At 40.6% G+C, this 21,254-nt stretch overlaps 1 protein-coding gene across 1 annotated transcript in view; it reads left to right on the top strand.

Annotated features, from left to right (window-relative positions):
* The first annotated feature begins 6,354 nt into the window (after positions 1–6,354).
* Positions 6,355–21,254, top strand: part of LOC126236239 (ATP-binding cassette sub-family C member 4-like) — a 293,140-nt gene continuing 278,240 nt past the window's right edge. Inside the window, exon 1 of the mRNA XM_049945381.1 lies at positions 6,355–6,491. Coding sequence (XP_049801338.1) covers positions 6,418–6,491 — 74 coding nt within the window. The 5' untranslated portion in view covers positions 6,355–6,417. The remainder of the gene's footprint in view (positions 6,492–21,254) is intronic.

The following is a 21,254-nucleotide window of genomic DNA, read 5'->3' as shown; positions in this document are numbered from 1 at the left end:
TTCCCTCTGTCCTGTTAAAAGTGATACTCTTAACGATCGTGGTAATTTTGAAATACATAATTGGATAAGTGCTGATTCACTGTACGGCTCATATAAATATTGGTTCTGTTGTACCATGTGTTCAAAAAATAGTGTGACAGTGGGAAAATTTGAGTTCTCATAATTCGGTAAGCTAATTAACTGATCCTTGATTCCGCGCTGTGTCGTCTTCGACCAATACGCTGACAAAAAAGCATTCTGAAATTCTTCTACCGAATAACATTGTCTCGCGATCGGTCTCATACGTGTTGCCGGTTCGCCTTCCAAAAAACTGCAAATAAATTCAGGTTTGTGTGTTACGGGCCAAGTTGGTGGAAAAGCAAAGCTAAATTGTTGTATCCAGTCCAAAGCGGGAATCTGTGTTCTGTCATTCTTAAATACTTTAAATTTTCTCACGGACAGAAAGTGCTTATAATCAAAATTATCGTCTCTGAATGTCTGAACAGGTTCAGGATTGTATGATAACTGTTTGTCTGTGACTGTTCGGAATCTAAGTCACGTACTCTCTGTAAATTACCTAAATTATAATGGCTGTGTGAGTTTGAGAAATGTTCGGAATGTGGCGTATGCTGTGTCGTGTTAGAGGCTGAAACATTTTTCATCTCCGTCACTTCTTGCTGCAAAGATGACAATTTTCTACGTAATGTATTATAGGACGAACCTATCTCACTGACTGTCTGCTGTATGTTTTGGAATTCGGGTGTTTGATTGAACGAAATTGGTGACGTATCGTCTGATTTGGTTTCATCGTTATTTTCGATAACGTCAATACGACTGGCCAATTCATCAATTTTTTCAGTCAGTGCTTTTACCTGATCGTCATTTTTAGTGTCACAAGCATTAATTTGTTTTTGCATTGTACGTGTGGTTTCGTTTAATTTCTTAACGTCTGCTTTAATGACATCGGGATCCTGTATTATTTCCAATTGTTCAAGTCTGCTGGTCACTGTCTGAAAGTCTACTGTGTGTGTGTGTCTGTTTTTGTTTTAAGGTCGGAGATGTCATGATACAATTCCGTGTTCAACTGTTTGATAGTATTGATTTCGCTGATCCTGTAGCAATGTTGTTGTCTACGTATGCTTTTGCTTTCGTAAACAACTTACGCTTATCTTCCTGTCTCTGTGCAGTAATCGTTTCCATGAGTTGTTTCTTTACTTTGTTCTATTCCTCTATGACTTTGCGGTAACGCATTTCACTGTTTTGTAGGTGGTGATTAAAACGTTCATCAATTTGGCTGTTCTGTTGTTCAAATTTCTTGTCGACTTTCGCATCCAGAGTGCGTGAAAGTTCTGCTGCCATTAATTTAAACTCGTCGCGTAACTGTGTTGCGTCTTCTGAACATTGTTTAGCAACTGCACTAATTTCATCTCTAAGTAATTTTGTTGTGGCTGCATGTGTATTACTTAATTCTTGTGCAAACTGATCTAATTTCTTCACTACTGTTCCTAGCACAAACCTTAATTTCCTCACGTAATTGTTCTTTAGTTCATGACATTGCACGGCAACGGCTGTAATCTGTTCACTAAGTTGATTGTTCTGTTCACTAAGATGTTCGCTCGATTCATTAAGGTTGTCGTGTTTTTCATTCAACTGTTTAAGATTTTCATTAGGTTGTTTATAATTGGTGTCTTGTTTTTCATTCGAATGTTTGAGATTTTCATTAAGTTGCCTATAATTGTTGTTTTGTTTTTCATTAAGTTATAGCAATACTACCATAACTTGATCCAAGCCAAAATTAGCGACTCTTTTCTCTGTGCTGTGTGATGGTGTATCTGCATGTGTCACGTTTTGTGTAACCATTTTGACATTGTCTGATTCAGGAAAAGATTTGATAATAGGATGTGCACTGTTGGTCACTACATCGGAATCAAACAAATCTGTCATATTATGCGTACATGGTTCGTCTTCGTTTGAAACATTTATCTGTTCACTGTGTAAATTTTGCAAACCCGGCGTGTCAAACTGGGCAGTGTTCATTGTGTCGGAAGTTGTCGCGTCAACAATTGTCGTTAAATTTAGTGTGGACCTAATTGAATTTGTTTGTTCATCATTTGAAATAAAATCATTACTGATGGTCGGCACCCACTGATTGTCTGAAATTGGAAGATTATCATTAATACACTGAGTGTCGCTAGTATTATCAGTCAAATTATTCAAGTCGGCTTTTCACTCATTGCGGATCGCGATGTACTGTTGGCAGTTCTTCGCGGCATTTTCACAAGTCAAAAGTAGGCACAAAATCAAAGACAAAGCAAAATGGTACAAATACAGTAACAACAAATAGCAATAAATTGCCAATGATCTGTGAATGAAAGAGTGACAAAGTAGTAAATGCGTTGCGCCAGATGCAAACTACATTTAACATTAGGTAGATAAGGGAAAAATATATATATATATATATATATATATATATATATATATATATATATATATATATATATATATAACTGACGACTTCTCAGGAGTTCACAAAAAAAATACGATCCTGGCCGGCTGTCGACAAGTTTAACCTCCCGACAGTAAAAATAATATGTATAACATTCACATTTAGTGTAACCTCCCAACAATTTACTTTACCATAGCCTCGCAATAGTTTATTATTCCGTAACCTCGCAATAATAACGTGACTAATCTCCCAGTAAAAAATGTGACTCATATATAACCTTTCAATAATTAACTGGCTGTGAATCTAAACTGGTAAATTTGGACGTCAGCAGTGCTGCGTCATGGCCCTGAAAGATCACACTGAATAAATTGAAAATTCTTACCTCAATGACGTCGCCGGATAACGTGTATATATCTGCTCCTGTATGAAAATTTTCTGGCACAGCCCAGTGCAATGCTGGCCGCTAGATTTGTCATGTATAGGAAGAAACAACCGATTTTTCTTTACGATAATCGGGATGACCATGGATTGCAGAAATTAGTAAATTCCTTAAATTCAGATGAATGATTCTCAAACGGTTCATTTTATAAAAAAAAGATTATTATTAAAAGATTTTTTGAAACATTTACATGGGACTTGATATAACAATAGTACAAATTTACTTGTAACAAACTACATACGCGCGCGGCTGCTTTTACCTTATACTACATCGCTCAGGCACCGCCATCGCCCCCCACGACCGGCCCAGCCAACTCCATACACACGACTGCTAGCTACTACTTACTCCTACTGCTGACACCGCTCTTACTGCAGCCAACACTGCTCTCTGGTCTGAGATTCTCTTATAGCTTACATATCGCAGGCAGCGCGTGAGCAATCCATCGAAATTACATCTGCTCGAGTGCGCTAGCAATAAATCAATAAATTCCTTAGTCATGGACCTCTTACGTAGTCATGGACCTCTTGCACCAAAATGCTCTGTTTATATGGAATGGTCATACTGAACCGATTATTGACTGGAAACGGTTATGTTTGGGTCCTTGGAGATGGTTTGCAACCACTCATGAACTTCATGTTCCCAAACAACGATCTACATCTACATCTACGTGATTACTCTGCTATTCACAATAAAGTGCCTGGCAGACGGTTCAATGAACCACCTACAAGCTGTCTCTCAACTGTTCCACTGTCGAACGGCACGCGGGAAAAACTAGCACTTAAATTTTTCTGTGCGAGCCCTGATTTCTCTTATTTTATCATGATGATCATTTCTCCCTATGTAGGTGGGTTCCAACAGAATGTTTTCGCAATCGGAGTAGAAAACTCGTGATTGAAATTTCATAAGAAGATCCCGTCGCAAAGGAAATCTCCTTTGTTTTAATGACTGTCATTCCAGTTCACGTATCATGTCTGTGACACTATCTCCCCTATTTCGCGATAATACAAAACGAGCTACTCTTCTTTGTACATTTTCGATGTCATCCATCAGTCCCACCTAATGCGGATCCCACGCCGCACAGCAATACTCCAGGATAGGGCGGAGAAGCATAGTGTAAGCAGTCTCTTTAGTAGACCTGTTGCACCTTCTACTTGTTCTGCCAATGAATCGCAGTCTTTGGTTTGCTCTTCCCACAATATTATCTATGTGATCGTTCCAATTTAGGTTATTTATAATTGTAATCCCTAAGTATTTAGTTGAATTTGCAGCCCTCAGATTTGTGTGACTTATCGCGTAATCAAATTTTAGCTGATTTCTTTTATTACTCATGTGAATAACTTCATACTTTTCTTTATTCAAGGTCAATTGCCACTTGTCGCACCATACATTTTATTTAGATATCTTATCTAAATCATTTTGCAAGTTGTTTTGATTATCTGATGACTTTACAAGTCGGTAAATGACAGCATCATCTGCAAACAATCTAAGACTGCTACTCAGATTGTCTCCTATGTCGTTAATATAGATCAGGAACAATAGAGGGCCTATAACACTTCTTTGGGGAACGCCGTATATTACTTCTGTTTTACTCGATGACTTTCCGTCTATTACTACGAACTGTGACCTTTCTGACAGGAAATCGCGAATCCAGTCGCACAACTGAGGCGATACTCCGTAGGCACGCCGTTTGGTTAGAAGACGCTTGTGAGGAACAGTGTCGAAAGCCTTCTGGAAATCTAAAAATGTGGAATCAATTTGACATCCCCTGTAGATAGCACTTATTACTTCATGAGTATAAAGAGCTAGTTGTGTTTCACAAGAACGCCGTTTTCTGAAGCCGTGCTGACTATATGTCAATAAATCGTTTTCTTCGAGGTACTTCATAATGTTCGAATACAGTATATGTTCTAAAACCCTACTGCAAATCGACGTTTGTTATATAGGCCTGTAATCCAGCGGATTACTCCTACTTCCCTTTTTCGGGTCTTGGTGTGACTTGGGCAATTTTCCAGTCTTTAGGTACGGATCTTTCTGTGAGCGAGTGGCTGTATATAATTGCTAAATATGGAGCCAATTTATCAGCGCTGTTAACAGCCAACTGCCCAACACTACAATAGCGAATATTACAACAATCCTAACACCCACAGACGGCACACAGCACAGCCAGTGATTTTCATACAGAGCGCTACATGGCGTTACCAACATAAAAACCTAAACAGCCTACTTATATAGCCCCCATGTTCCCCACAAAAAATTTTACAAATTGTATTGGGAAGTGGCCAATACAGATTTGAAAAAATTTTTCGTAATTACAATAGCAAAGATATCAAATGCCCACACTTATTGATACAATGTTGGTCGAAAGCTAAAATTTTCTCACATTCCATAAAGACAGTCCTGATCATTAATCACAGTAAAATTGCAGTGTTTTTTTTCTCAAAGTCTGAGCAGTAAAAGAAAATGCACACGGAAGTAGCTGGCTGTTAACAGCGCGTAGCGTTGCGCAGTTGGAGGTGAGCCGCCAACAGTGGTGGATGAGGGGAGAGAAATGGCGGAGTTTTGAGAGCGGATGATCTGAACGTGTGTCCATCAGAGACAGTAAATTTGTAAGACTGGATGTCATGAACTGCTATATATATTACGACTTTTGAATACTATTGAGGTAAATACATTGTTTGTTCTCTATCAAAATATTTCATTTGCTAACTATGCCTATCAGTAGTTAGTGCCTTCAGTAGTTTGAATCTTTTATTTAGCTGGCAGTACTGGCACTCGCTGTATCGCAGTAGTTCGAGTAACGAAGATTTTTGTGAGGTAAGTGATTCATGAAAGGTACAGCTTAATGTTAGTCAGGGCCATTATTTTGTAGGGATTATTGGAAGTCAGATTGCGTTGCGCTAAAAACATTGTGTGTCAGTTTAGTGTTGATGAGAATAGGTAAAAAGCGAAAAGTCTGAGTACGTTCAGTTTTGCTCAGCTGTTTGAAAACAAATAATGGAAGAGGTTTATCAGCACAGTAATTCATTAATTTTTCTAAGGGAACGATTCAATGGGACATAATGGAGCGGTCAGTTCGTGCACAAAATCCAGAACCGGCAACACTTTCGCCGTTAGGGCCGACCATAGAGGCAGCATGGCTCAATCTTTCTGCGAGGGACTTCCAACGGTTTGTTGAGTCCGTGCCGTGTCGAGTTGCTGCAATACGCCGGGAAAATGCAGGTCCGACACATTATTAGGAGGCGTCCCCCGACTTTTGCCACCCCAGTGGTGACGTTGGTGAGTGATTGCGATTCCACTCGGCCGTGTGTCCAGCCTGCCGAGAGCGTGGCAAACAATTGGCGCCAAGCGTCGCTCTCGGAGAGAACTCGTTCTTCCAGTCGGGCGCGCGGCCTTCCAGCGGGTGCTCGCCGCCGCCGCCCGCCCTCGCGCTCGCACGTGTCCCCTTCCAGCGGCTCCAGCGGCGGCCGGCGGCGCACGCAGACGGCAGACCGCGCCGTCCTGACTCGGCGGCCGCAGCATCCCGCATCCAGAAGCAGCTACCCGCACACTCGCTATGGACGCCGGCAGGAAGCGCACGCGCGCCAACCCGCGCAAGACGGCCAACCCGCTGTCCGTGCTCTGCTTCTGGTAAGTCGCCGGCCACCGGCTACCCGTCAGCCGCTCTTCGCAGCTCTCGCCGGTACTGCGCAAATTTCACGCACTACCCGAGACGTGCACTGCGGCGCCGTTGCCACCTGAACTATAGACGTTCAACTGTACCATCCGCATTCATGTGAAGCACTTATTTCATAGCCATACTACGACAAAGGCGTTTGAGGTAAAAATGGTTTCGGAATTCTTCAGATGCCTCTATTACCCGTGCGTGTGAAGTTACCAGCGCTGAACGAAATGAACACAGTGGAAGAAAAAATACAGACCGTCCGTATCCTGTCTCAAAGCTACTGAACTAACTTCGATACTAATACGTGGAGGATTCGGGAATATCTTGTTAGTATTTAATAGCCTCTTTGTTACATCATTACTGTCCTACAAATCAATAATCAGTAACTGAAATCAAATTAAGAATAAGTAGTATCAAAAACCATTTGCAAAACAAAAACATTTTCAAATACAAATTATTGACAGCTTACACAAATTATCAATTTCAAGACAAGAAAAACTGATAAAACGTTAAAGAAACTAGGTTCCTTTGCAAATATCACGTATTCCGTGGTAGAACTCCTTCCGTACGAACTACTCCTTAACTGTCCACGCGTTACGTAACTACTTCTAAAAGTGTTCTGTAACTTGCTTACCACAAAACTCTGTAACTAAAAATGAACTATATCCTCCAAATAGCTTTAACGTATAATACAGCACTTAAATATGTAGAACTCGTAATATTTACAAGCGCTGCACACAACACAACCTCATCAGCCGCAACAACAAAAACGGTTGATAATGCCGGGAACTGCTTACGGCGGTCCCCATGTGATTCTAAAGTCACCCATTACATTGAAACACGGTCCAGGAAACATCATGTGCCCCTACGTACAGTGTCCTCCAGGTACAACACTCTCCCCTACAATATAATCGAATGGGCAGCAAAATACAGTGTGACTTCCACCTCGGTTTTGACACGTGTGCCGCTTCTCGCATCTGTTCCGTGACATCTCAAATTACTTTGGCTTTGTTAGTGGACGTTACGTTCACAAAATTGCACCAGAGCAACAATGCATAATTACCAGTGATTTTGGCAGCTAGAAGCTGCGAACATTCGAGCATTGCAGAAACTTTTTCCATCGTACATTGTGGTGCAGTTGGTAAAGACCAGTCTTACATTCGGGAAGAGCACGGTTCTGATCACGTTCGGCAATTTTGATGAAGTTTTTCGTGCTTCCACAATGCCGTTTCAGACTGATGCTGGAGTCCTTCGTTGATTTACTCATGTATCCTAGTTCATAAGCGACTGCTTTTTCTCTTCTCTTTTCTTTATTTCCCCTTTCCCTGTTAAGTTATCTTTCCCACGTGCTAGCCCTGTTTTCTATGTCTTGATGATTGAAGAACTTCGCACTAGTGTTCGTAGCAGATACAGAATCAATTCTTCATTTATATTGCGTACTGAGGGAAAAGAATTAAATGAAATGTCGTCATACTACCAGAAAACATTTGAAACAAAATTGGCAGTGAAGAAATTTAGTGATTAGCGAATGCTGTAGCAATTGATAAATTGACCGCTAGTATCATCTGAAATATCTCCCATTTTCCTACAAAAATCTGCCAAATTACATCGATATGCTTTTTAAAGACTGTACTTACTCTAAGCGCTTCTCTGTGGTGGAAATCCCTCGGATGGTTCGAAGTATATGCTCGTATTAAGAGCGCCGGCTTACACATGCGGGTGTTTCTCTTTATGCCACGCAATGACCTCAGATACCTGCGATAGAGGCGCCTCTGGAAAGATTGCGAAGGTCTGGTTACAGAAACTCCGACAGACATTTCCTATACTGCTTGTTAAAATAGATTCCCTTGAGTTTTGGCAAGACTCTTCCGACTTTAGAAACACTTCCAGAGACTATGTCGACTGGCAATCAAGTTCACTAGCGAGTGGCTGATTTATTCGAGTGGCTGATTTATTTATGACTGTCCTACTTTGTTACCTACATCCTAAAGCGTAAAAGTTGTTACACTTGTAGCTTGGAAGTAAGAAAGGTGCGTTTCTTTCGAAAACTCTAACACTATTACATAATTGTTAAGCAGGTCTATATTTATCTCTTTTCGCTATTTATTTTTCCTATTTTCTTATGTTACTGGGAGTTCAATACCGTTTTGCCCTCCTTTGGCGAGACAGATAGAGATAGAACACTGTAGATGAATAACATACATAAATGGTAACACTGGAAAAGTAAGGCTTGCGTTCTGCCGTGCTATGGTACCTTAAATGACTTGAAGCTAGGCGATTTTGCGCGTGTAGCATCGTACTAGTATTAACAACAAATCTCGTTAATTCACGTCCATAATCTTTAGTAACCTATGGAATGTTAATCTTTTTAACAATTGCTGTATCAACGAATTGGAAATGTCCTCTATATATTAATTACAAAGACAGGCATACACTATTAATGTGTTAACTATCACCACTCATGCCCACTTGCTTAAGTGACTTCACAGATGCAACGAACCAAAAGCGCGGAAACATTATAGAACCCGTAATAAAATCGAAATGAAGTTTCATAGTTGACACAGCCGATAGTTAAATGAGATCCGACATTATCGACTCAAAACATGCCTCCCTCAAATTGGATTACAAGATGAAAAACTTTAAAACTCTTTAATATTTCCCAGTCATCGTAAAAGAAATAAAATGTCTCAAATAGTTAATATAATAATTATTTTGCGTATGCTTTACATTACGTAATTTTATCCTTTGTCTTATATTACGTAATCCATTTTCTGTAATGTCTCACATTTACAGTTCAGAACATCGAAAACTTGTAAATCAACTTGAATTGAGTGTAAAATTGCAATAAGCCTGAAACAAATAATAATTATTTTGTTACTTCTAAAGGAACCCAGAATCTCAGTTATTCTACGCTGTTCAAAACATACTGTACTTTTGTCTATGTACACAAGAACTGATTACTACTTGAATTTCGGAGAGTTCATTGAAGCAAAGAACATATCCCATTCGTCATAGTCTCATTGCTTTGCAGTTTCAGTACCGCATTTCTCTTCGCCTAAAAGCTCGGCGCCCGTAAAAGGTTGAACGCAAAGTGCTTCACATTAGTTTTTATTGAAGCATGCCTTCCAATACTAATCTAATCGTTCTCAATCTTTATGCCTTTGTGTAGGTAGTATCACGCGAAGTTGCTTCGTTACACAACACACCAGCGCGAACTAATAGTCTTAAACGATTGCGTAAGCACCTGCCAGATCCTTTACGTAAAAATGAAGAAAGTAACTGATAATTCTGTACCATTCTGCACACTCATATCCTTATTGGTCTGTTTCGTAAGACTACTTGCTATTCTGCTATAAACTAGTAGTGCCTAGGTATATGAAGCAAAATTCTTTCATGTTACTTTTTTTTTCCACGCACATTCAGCGTCTGTCCTGCTTGTATCAGGAGCAGTTAACAAAAATTTTAGGAGAAGAACACTTTCTATAAGTTAAGTGTGTGTTCACATTGATTGTAGGCTTTCATTGTGCCTCTCGTATAATAAAAAAAGCATGGACTAGACAATTTGTACAATGCTTGGAAGAAATAATAATAATAATAATAATAAACAACGATATATTCAAGAACAATATGATTAATAAAATCAATAACTGCTGACGTACTGTTGGAAGAGTTGCCAAAACTTCATGTATTTCTTTTATATTTACTGTAACAGTCTCAGCTGCAATGAGTCACACTTGATAACAAGCTTTGCTCAAATGACAGAAGCCACGGAATGTTCTCACAGATGCACTTTAGCGCTGTTCATTTCATTTTGGAACTTATGACTACGTTCTTTTTAAAGAATTTTGACCTTTCATAACTCGTGTTTTACACATCAGAAAATTATCATCAAAGGTGACAAACTAGTTATTAAACGTGACTAATAATTGCAGCTGAGACTGCTACAATAAATATATTAATAATTATTAGTATCAGTCGAAAAAATAATAGTAATAACATAAAAGCGGCAGTGAATGGAAATAAAGGAGAACGAAAGTAGGATTATCAGATACGGGGATAGTGGTCAGACTGAAAGCCATGTGGAAGAATGAAAGATAGTAAACATCAGAGGGAAGAAGAAAATTTCGGAGTCTTAAATGTTTTATTCAGTGCGGTGTTGAACGCAACATAAATTTACTTTTGAACGTACGTACATGCGTAAACTGTTCATTGCCAGATGTCGCAAGTTTATACAGGACGAGGTTTGTGTGGTAGGGGAGAGTGCTATACCTGGAGGATAGTGTAGCCAGGAATACATGACGCTTCCTGATCGGTGTTTCAGTCTAGTGACTGATTTTAGCATCACATGAAGCACATGTTTTGTGAGACATGAGATTTTGTTTTGTGCAGCGTTTGTAAATATCACGAGTTCTACACAGTTCAGTGCTGTAATTATTAAAGCTATTTGGAGGATATGCTTAAGTCTTCAGTTACAGAGTTTTATGGTAACTGAAATTATGTATTTTTAAAACCAGTTACATAATACGTAAATGCTTAAGCCATACGTCGTGCACCATCTTGTACCTTAAAACGGAAGAAGATCTTCTACCATGGAACACGTGATATCTGCGAATGAACCTAATTTCTTTAATGTCTTAACAATTTTCCCTGTTTTCAAAATGGAAATTTGTGTCAGTTGACAAATGCTTCTATTTCAGTTTATTTAATTGGTTTTTGATGGTACTTCTTCAGTTGATTTCACTTAATGATTATTGGTGTGTAGTGGATCAGTAACGTAACACATAGATTATTAAGTACCGTATTAACAAGATTTTTCTCGATTGCAGTGCTTTTTAATCTCAATAAAAAAAATTTTAAATTCTTCTGGGTCTGCAGCATTATATATGTCTTGTAAGGACATTATGTGTACATTAAGCCAAAACGCTGCTTTGCGTAACAGTTTTTATTATTGTGACTTTATTTTCATTGGCTATAGTCCTATTTCGGCTCAAAGGCCACTTTCAAGCACTCTGCAACATTTAGATCGTATATCTGTGAGTTTACGTAATAAATAATTATTTTGTACATTTGGCGAAAGACTTACTTCGATATTAGGTTGTTGATTTTCAGTTTTTACGTGGTTAAATAACGTAGATGGGTTTGTGTCACTGTTTCTGGTATGTTCTCGGTATCTAATTTGGAAATTGCTGCTTATTTGGCCTATATATTTGTTCCTAGACACAAGATCATGTTGTACCTTGGAACAGTTTGCCACATTTGCAAAATATATTTTTCCCGGAGTAATTTTTGTATTTCAGAAATAGACTGCAGCACACTTAAAGCAAATGCTATCATTTAGAAATGGAATAAGAAGATATATAAAACTTCTGTTCGGGACTGGCTAGAGACAAAAGTCAGAAAACAAAAAGGAGGACAAAAGACCAAGAGTACCAAGAACCGAGGGCGAAGTTTAAAACGTACGCAGAAACTGAAATACATATTTATATAATACTGTAATAATTATATCGTGATGCCGATACTGGAGAAGCGATTGACAGGCACAATAAGGATGAAATAGCTTCCACCTTCAGATCTTCTGCGAAAGGACCTCTGTATTTTGACACGGCGTGGGCAGCGGACGTTGCCTGCACTTGCCGCTTTAGGCAGACCCGCTGCCATGCTTACGTAACTGCTGGCGTGAAAGGTGAGCTGCAGTTTAACGATTCTGTACGCTGCATCACTGACTCATAACGTGTTCCTGCCAGCTGAAGCCCGAAATCTCTTCATTCTAGTTTGTTGTAATTTCAAACGAGGCTCCTACAAACTTATATTTCATTTTCGTCTGTGCTTCGCTAGTTCTCTGAGGGGGGAAGCGCGCATTACCACTGACGACAGTCTTGGACGGCTTTGGAAGCTGGGTTACGTAACGTATATTCCAAGTTCTTATGGAGTGAGCAAGGGGAAAAACTGAAAGGTAAACTGAGACAACTGTTCGTCGAATCGAAACACCAGCTTTTCGGCCGTAATCAAAAATTCTGTCGTTCTCAATTACAGACATTAAGTGTGACCAAGTTAGTACTTTGTTTGTTTGCTTAAAAATCAGGTCGGGTGGTCAGAGGCGGCGAAGGTCAATCAATTTGTCAACAGCGTAACACTTCTTGCCAATTTATTCATTTAGTTACGTGATCACAGTTACATAGGAGTGATAATTCATGGACAAAACTCGTGGGAGAAGTACATTGAATATTTCCAACGAAACAGGCTTTCTTATAGATATTCGTGCTAGAACCTGCAATATCTTGCAGTTTTTCGTTCAATTTTCATCATCATGCTGCATCTCAAAACATCGACCAGTTGAAGTGACGCAGTAGTTAACCAGTGGATCTTATTCACGAGGTATGGGATACACGTTCCCCCAATCACAGCTTAATTTAAAACTTTCAGAACCACTGGCTACAATTGTGTGCATTAAATTTTGCTTGATTTAGCTACAAGAAAAATATTTTTCATCGATGGAAACCTGATGCACACGTTTGTGAATTTTTCGTTTTTTCGTAGTGAACAAATGCTACCACCTGTTGTGCATCAATGTAAAAATATCAGTAAGTGAATATAGTACTGCTCAGCACCTGGTGTTCATCAGAAAACATTTATCGTTGTTTTTTTTTACATGGTAGTTATTGAATCATCAGTTTATTTATAACACCACCGATTACTTCAAAATTAATTATTTTAATCCATAAAAATTATATTTTGAAACAAATATACATTTATATGTACAAATATTACTTGTAAAAGTATTGAAACATCATCTATGAGCATGAGAGCTTAAAAACGAGTTTCCACCATCCAGCAAAATTTTTGTCTGAAAAGGTTAAGTTTTCCTGGATTTTCCTAAATCACTGAAGGCGGTATTGAGATGGATTCCTCAACCAGGCACTGCCTTTTGTTTTCGTCACTTGTTCAGTCCAATATCGGCTGCCTTAAACTCTGCACTTCTGCGCTTCTTTTTCATAACTTCGTGATGATACGTAACATCTGCAGAAATGAAGCGATCTCCAAATGAGAGGGAGAGTGGTACTATCTGCCACGTGTATTTCTTAACATCTTGAGAAAAACGTGTAACTTGCAAACTGTTATACTTTCAAAGTTTATATTCGGCGAATTAATTGTCATTCGTGATCTCCTTCAGTAGCCAGCTTATTCGACGATCTGAAGCCGTTGTCAGTTTTGAAAATCAAACGGAAGGGAACAGTGAAAAAATACTTTGTAGCGTTTTTATAGCACGTACGTCTTTCGTAATTAATAATATAATGCTCTGTTTTATCCTTTGAATTAACAATATGAGAACGTAAGTGGTTACACAAGTTGAGGCATTATGGTGATAGTCCTTTTCTTTCTTTTACACAAAATCAGTGTTGTGGTTCTTTTCTGCAGGTTTTTGTTCACACATTTCGTCATCCACATCTGTACTCACATGTTGAATCACTTTGCTGTTTTCAATCACATGTCTATAGTAGTGCATACTAGTATCCTTTACCCATTGCGCTCTAAAACGGTTTACCAACGTTTTCTGAACGTCAACCACCTTTGCCTCTGCAACAGGAGTGCTAATTGGCAATGGGTTTAGGTGCACAGAAGACCCTGTTTTGGATTTCATTAGGAAATGGATGCCGAGGTTCTTTCCTCGCGTTGCCTGGGCTATGCTTTGCATCAGTTTCCGTGCTCTTCATCTTGCCTGTCAACACACGCAGTACTCAGAACTACAACTCACAAAACACTGTCTGGTGCCTGCTCTAACACCCTAGAAGCAAAGCAGTGACAGTGGCGTGATCTGGCACGAAACATTATGACTGGTGTGTACACGATGCAGATTTTGAAACGGGAAAAAAATGGAATAGTTCTGTTCACGTTGTAGGGTTTGAAACTCGTTAATACTGGTTTGTTTCCTTCAATAATAATAATAGTCTTATCGCAACCTCCCCGGTGATCTTTGGGGTCAATGCGTGACCAGGGAAAAATCATCTTAATAGTGGTAGCTGTTCGTTCCCACAGCCTAGTAGATTTATTGTATAGATAATTATAGTTAGTACCCTCCGCCACACACCGTTGGGTGGCCTGTGGAGTATAAATGTAGATGTAGATGTAGAATGTAGTTTTCTCTGTTATCATTGACGAGAAGGTCACTATTGAGAAGGAAAAGTGTGGAAACAGTTGTAGACACTTACAGTCTCTCCATATGAAGTGTGAGGCTTGCGATGAGGGTAGCGTGGTCCCTTTCAGAGAGGAACAGATGGGATAATACGTATGACCAAAGCAGAATAAAATCTACGGCATAGCTGTGACAAAATTCAGGAAACACACACACACACTTCACGCACGCACGCGCACGCGCATGCGCACGCGCACGCTCTCTCTCTCTCTCTCTCTCTCTCTCTCTCTCTCACACACACACACACACACACACACACACCTGCATTTTACTTGGTCGTGCCGTCGGTATCCCCACACGAAGTCAGTTTAATATTCTCACTCGACGGACGTTTCGCCATTAACAACAAAGGAAACGCTAACCGAACGATTTGATACGTACCTTCCCCCAGCCCTAGAAATTATGCGATGTATGTTCCTTGTGCCACAAATATTGTGGTCACTTCACCTTCAAGAGCCAAAGAGTCATGACAATTTAGTGACTCTGGCCACAAAAGTGAATTACTCGTTTCTGCTACTTTCGTGTAGAAGACCAATTAGCAGAGTTAATAATTAAGGTTTTGAGGCGAATTACCTTTCGCCCCAAAGTACTTGCTTTTCTCTCAATTTACACAACGACGAACTCGTAATGGCTGTATACCAGAAAACAGCCACTGCTGCTGCCCGAAGGCCAGACAAGGCGTGATTCAGACAGCAAAGACGGATTGCAATCCCGCACACGTCTACGGCTGCTAGTACACTCGTAAACCCTCCGCTGCTGTCCGCTCGCTTCAGGAGCGATGCTAACTGGGACAGCAGATTGCTGTGTTTCTCAACAGAAATGCCGCTTTGCTGCCTCGCCGCAGATGCACCACCGGTGCGCTTCTGACGTACAAGGTACGGAAAGGCCTTCAGCGTAAGCGACCTGTGTTAATTAGTACGTGCAACAGCAAAAGCAAGTTCAGTGCTGTTTTTACAGACAGCGGCGTTCACCCCTCTCCAGCCTCTTACGTAGAACATGCCCGAACAATTATTTACCATTTGAAGTACCTGTGCGGCTGGTCCCGGCGGAGGTTAGAGCCCTCCCTCGGGCATGGGTGTGTGTGTTTGTCCTTAGGATAGTTTAGGTTAAATAGTGTGTAAGCTTAGGGACTGATGACCCTAACAGTTAAGTCCCATAAGATTTCACACACTTTTTTTAAGTACACACGATTAATAAAAATGGCTCTGAGCACTATGCGACTTAACTTCTGAGGTCATGAGTCGCCTAGAACTTAGAGCTAATTAAACCTAACTAACCTAAGGACATCACACACATCCATGCCCGAGGCAGGATTCGAACCTGCGACCGTAGCGGTCGCTCGGTTCCAGACTGTAGCGCCTAGAACCGCACGGCCACTCCGGCCGGTCACCCACGATTAATACGCTTAAAGGTTTTCGACTAGATTAACTATGTGACGTGAGGCGTGATTAATACTAGTAGTTTTTCTATCTACCTAATGATTCCATTTACTGGGATAATATCGGTTTGAAGCGTTCTCGGTAAATTCTCCAAAAGAAGATTACTGTGATACAGTGATTTCTAATGCTTGTGAAATGTTTTGTAAAAATATCCTGAACAGAGTAAAAATTGTACGAACAAATGAAACGCAGTTTCAGTCCCGTTAGTCGATATTTATCTGGCCATGAGCTGCTGTGTGTCGCAGCCTTGGCTTTCGCTGTCAACGCCTCGACTGAATATTACTTCGAAGTACAATCCAAACATGACATGCAGGACGTCACTGAACTCATATTTTCAATAGCAAATGAATATTAAAAAAAAAAAAAAGAATTCATAGCCTCATAACAAAACGAAATATCACTGGTGATAAGAATTACGCCTTCCGAATTTTCAAAAATGTAATATTAAGACTAAATACAGCTTTTCTCACTGGTTCATCCAGACTTGTCTAAAACCATGTCTCCATCACTGAGTCATGTCTCTAGAGCAGAGTTTCCCGAACTATGAAATCTCACGGTTGACAAAAATTTCAACTTTTGACTTTTATGGTATTCCGCGGGAAGTTAATAAGTGTTCGGCGGAAAACTGTTAATAACATGCCTGTTTTTCTGACATTTTGACGATACTAATTACCTTTTTAAATTTTATTATGATTTCTGACTTATTAATTTTAATTTAAAACTGAAGCAATCACTGCATAAAATACATTTTTCTCATTTTTAAAATTTTTATTAACGTTCAAAAAAAAAAAGAAAAAACAAGGTGAGCTATCAGTGTAACAGGATTCTCAAAGTGTTCCGTCACAGGTTGGGAATCTCTTCTCTAGAGTCTAGAACGACCAAAACTACTGCAAGTCCGAAAATGGTGGATCTCACTCTGAAATGTTGTTGGTGTGACTGGTTGCTCCTTTTGTAGACTAGAATCGTGGTGTGGGCTCTGTATGTTACGCCATACCTCTGGAATGCTAGGAACAATTTCCATCACATTTGTAACTTACTACCTACACAAAAGAGATTGAGGGAGAACTATGGAAGTAAGACATCCGTAGTATCCACCGGAGTGTGAAATTTAGTTCACCTCTGACAGAAACAACGGCTCTAAAACACCTGTGTATCGAATAGAAATGACTTTGGATGACAGATGCAGGTACATCAGTGCATACAGGTACATGAGAGCCATGTGCTTCAACAATCCCAATGGGTGGGAAGCAATGGCGCAACAATCATTCGGTATCTTCATCTCAGGGTAGCACTTGCACCCTACGTCCCCAACTATCTGTTGGATGTATTCTAATCTTTCTCTTTCCCCTCAGTTTTTACCCTCTGCATTTCCCTACAATACCATGGAAGTTATTACGTGATGTCTTAACGCATGTCCTATCATCGTGTCTCTTATTCTTATCAGTGTTTTCCATATGTTCCTTCCTTCGTCGATTCGGCGGAGACCCTACCTTATCTTACCAATCCATTTGATTTTCAAAATTCTTCTGTAGCACCACATTCGAACGCTTTGATTCTCTTCTATTTCGTTTTTGTACATTCTCAGAAATTTCTTCCTCAAATTAATGCAAATGTTTGATATCAGTAGACTGCTCTTGGCCAGAAATGTCTTCTTTGCCTGTGTTAGTCTGCTTTTTATTCCTCCTTGCTTCGTCCGTCTTGGGTAATTTTGCTTCGAGGATGGCATAATTCCTTAACTTCTCTACTTCGTCATCCTCAATTTTGATGTTAAGTTGCTCGCTATTTTTATTTCTACCACATATCAGTACCTTTGCCTTACTTCGGTTTACTATCAGTTCATATTCTGTGCTCAATGAACTGTTCATTCCATTCAGCGGATTCCGTAATTCTTCTTCATTCTGGACTCGCATTCTGGAGGACGACGTTTCAAACCCTTGTCCGGCCATGTTGATTTAGGTTTTCCGTGATTTCCCTAAATCGCTTCAGGAAAATACTGGGATGGTTGCTTTGAATGGGTACGGCGGACTTCCTTCACCATCCTTCCCTAACCCGATGCGACCGATGACCTCTCTGTTAGGTCCCCTCTTCCATATCAACCAACCAACCAATCTTATTCACACTCAGTGAGGGTAACAACACCATCAGTGTATCCCATCACTGAAATCCTCCCACACTGAATTTTAATCCTACTCTCGAACCTTTCTTTTGCGGGAAGTGGCAACCAAACGACTATTCGAGTTGGTGTGTAGAATCTATGAGACTGGCGACGTACCAGCAAACTTTCGGAAAGATATCATCCACAAAATGCCGAAGATAGCAAGGCCAGATAAGTGCGAGAACTAAAGCACAATCAGCTTAACAGCTCATGCATCCAAGCTGCTGACAAGAATAAATAATATGCAGAAGAATGGAAAAGAATATTGATTATCAGTCAGATGACATCAGTTTGGATTTCGGAAAGATATAGGCAGCAGAGAGGCAGTTCTTGCGTTGCGCTTGATAACGGAAGCAAGACTGAAGAAATATCAAGACCCGTTCATAGGATTTTTCGACCCACAGAAAGGGTTTGACACTGTGACTTAGTGCAAGATGTACGAAATTTTAAGGAAAATGGGAGTAGTCTTTGGGGAAACACAGGCAAAATACAATATGAATCAGAACCAAGAGGGAACAATAAGGTTGGAAGACAACGAACGAAGTGCTGGCATTAAAAAGTATATAAGACAGAAGTGTAGTCTTTCGCCACTACTGTCCAATCTATGCGTCGAGGAAGCAACGACGGAAATAAAAGAAAGGAATTAAAAGAAGGGTAACGCTTTACCGGATGTTTGCAATGGGGGAGAGATCTACAGAACTTACTGGCCAGGGCAACAGTCAAACACGTTCTGTGTCGAGACACGTCAGGACAGTAGGTAGTATTACGTTATCTTGTTGGGACACAATGTTACAGAGACTTCGAAGCTAGCGAACAGTCACGGCCTGAACAGGTCGGAAATGTAGCGCCTGCTTTCCAGATTAGCAGCTGGTCGAACCACAGGTGATCGTATTGTGCAACAAATGACTCTGTGCAGGCCAGTCCATTACAGGGATGTTATTGTCGCGTAACCACTCCGCCACAGGCCGTGCAATATGAAAAGGTGCTCGATCGTGTTGAAAGATGACGTTAACCGGGCATTCGTCATACCCGCACTCTGCAATTGATTCGTCACCACACACGTTTTTCCACTGTTCAATCGTCCAATGTTTACGCTCCTTACACCAAGCGAGACGTCGTTTAACATTTACCGGCGTAATGTGTGGCTTAGGAGCAACCGCTCGACCACGAAATCCAAGTTTTCTCACCTCCCACCTAACTGTCATAGTTCTTGCAGTGGGTCCTGATGCAGTTTGGAATTCCTGTGTGATAGTCTGGATATATGTCTACCTATTACACATTACAATCCTCTTCAACCGTCGGCGGTCTGTGTCAGTCAACAGACGAGGTCGGCCTGTACGCTTTTGTGCTGTAAGTGTCCCTTCACGTATCCACTTCGCTATCAGTGGACGTAGGGATGTTTAGGAGTGTGGAAATCTCGCGCACAGACGTATGATACATAGACACCCAATCACCTGACCACGTTCGAAGTCTGTGAGTTCCGCTGAGCGCCCCATTCTGCTCTCTCACGACGTGGCTGGTTCAAATGGCTCTCAGCACTATCGGACTTAACTTCTGAGGTCATCAGTCCCCTAGAACTTGGAACTACTTAAACCTAACTAACCTAAGGACATCACACACACCCATGCCCGAGGCAGGATTCGAACCTGCGACCGTAGCGGTCGCGCGGCTCCAGACTGTAGCGCCTAGAACCGCTCGACCACTACGGCCGGTCTCTCTCACCATGTCTAATGACTACTGAGGTCGCTGATTTCGAGTACCTGGCAGTAGGTGGCAGCACAGTGCACCTAATATTAAAAAAGTATGTTTTTCGGGGTGTCCGGATACTTTTGATCACATATTGTACATGTAAACACTGAGCTATCTGTGTACACTTGAACTTTGTCATTTTGTGAACGACGTAATTGTGTTTGAAATGAAAGTTTTGGCAGCTGTATGAGTTGTGGCAGGGTTGACGCTTGTTTACATGAAACCGCTGCATAAGGCCAAAAGTAAAATAATAAGAAACTTGTTTGGCTTCGTGAACGGATAAAGAAAGGGCCTCAGTTCGGTTACTCAGCAACCTTGCTGAACGAAATTGGCGAGAAGACGTGGAAGTTATTTCAATAATCTGTTCTACAATTTGTGAATGGGAAGCACTATTGTGACGTTTTGAATAAATTAACCTTGAATGAAGAATTCATCTTTCCAGATTTCTGTACCCTTTTCTTCTCTCAACTATTTTCCTCGAAAAAGAATCGGCCAACTTGAACTTTTAGTCTCGTAGACGTGGCTGTTCCTGGCCTGTATTTTTCTTAATTCATTTGTATATGTACTCCTAACTGAACGAATATTGCTCTAAAGATCAGATATTTTGTACCAATCCATGTTCAGATCGCGTGCGACAGCCTCGAGCTGGGCAGCACGTTGCTGGTTGCTTTCGTAGCCAACATCATTAAAATCTCACAAACACCTATGAATAGCGTCGATACCCAAAAAGAGAACAATTTGCTCCCTTCCCCGCATCATGTTCCAGTTTCTTCTAACTCTGTCACACGTGATCTCAATGTTCATGCAACTAGTACTGCCAAAGTAGAAACAAGCCGAAAATGTTTAGTTTCGCCAACGAGTTGCCCAAATGCGCAATGGCCGGTAGCACAGTTGCAAGAAACTTTATGTCGTCGTCGAAGCTAGGGTTAATGTTTCAGCTGTCCTACAGAGTTGCCCCTCACTTGAGTACAGATCACGGTGCATTCGCGTAATTGTGTGAAACAGTCGAAACCGACGTTCTTTGGGATGCTGTTCAACATTAGCTTGAACTGATCGTTCGCGTGAATTTCTGCACGTTGTCGTTTTGTAGTAGCTTCATAATCACAAGTACCGTCATCCGTTAAGAGTTTTTGCTCTTCATTCAAGTCGTGACAGGTGACCACGTGTCGCTGTTTTCGCTCAGGAGTCAAGTAGT

The sequence above is a fragment of the Schistocerca nitens genome, chromosome 2 (assembly GCF_023898315.1).
Source record: "Schistocerca nitens isolate TAMUIC-IGC-003100 chromosome 2, iqSchNite1.1, whole genome shotgun sequence".
Lineage (NCBI taxonomy): Eukaryota > Metazoa > Arthropoda > Insecta > Orthoptera > Acrididae > Schistocerca > Schistocerca nitens.
Note: the sequence above shows the minus strand (reverse complement) of the source record. Positions and strands in the feature narration are given on the sequence as shown.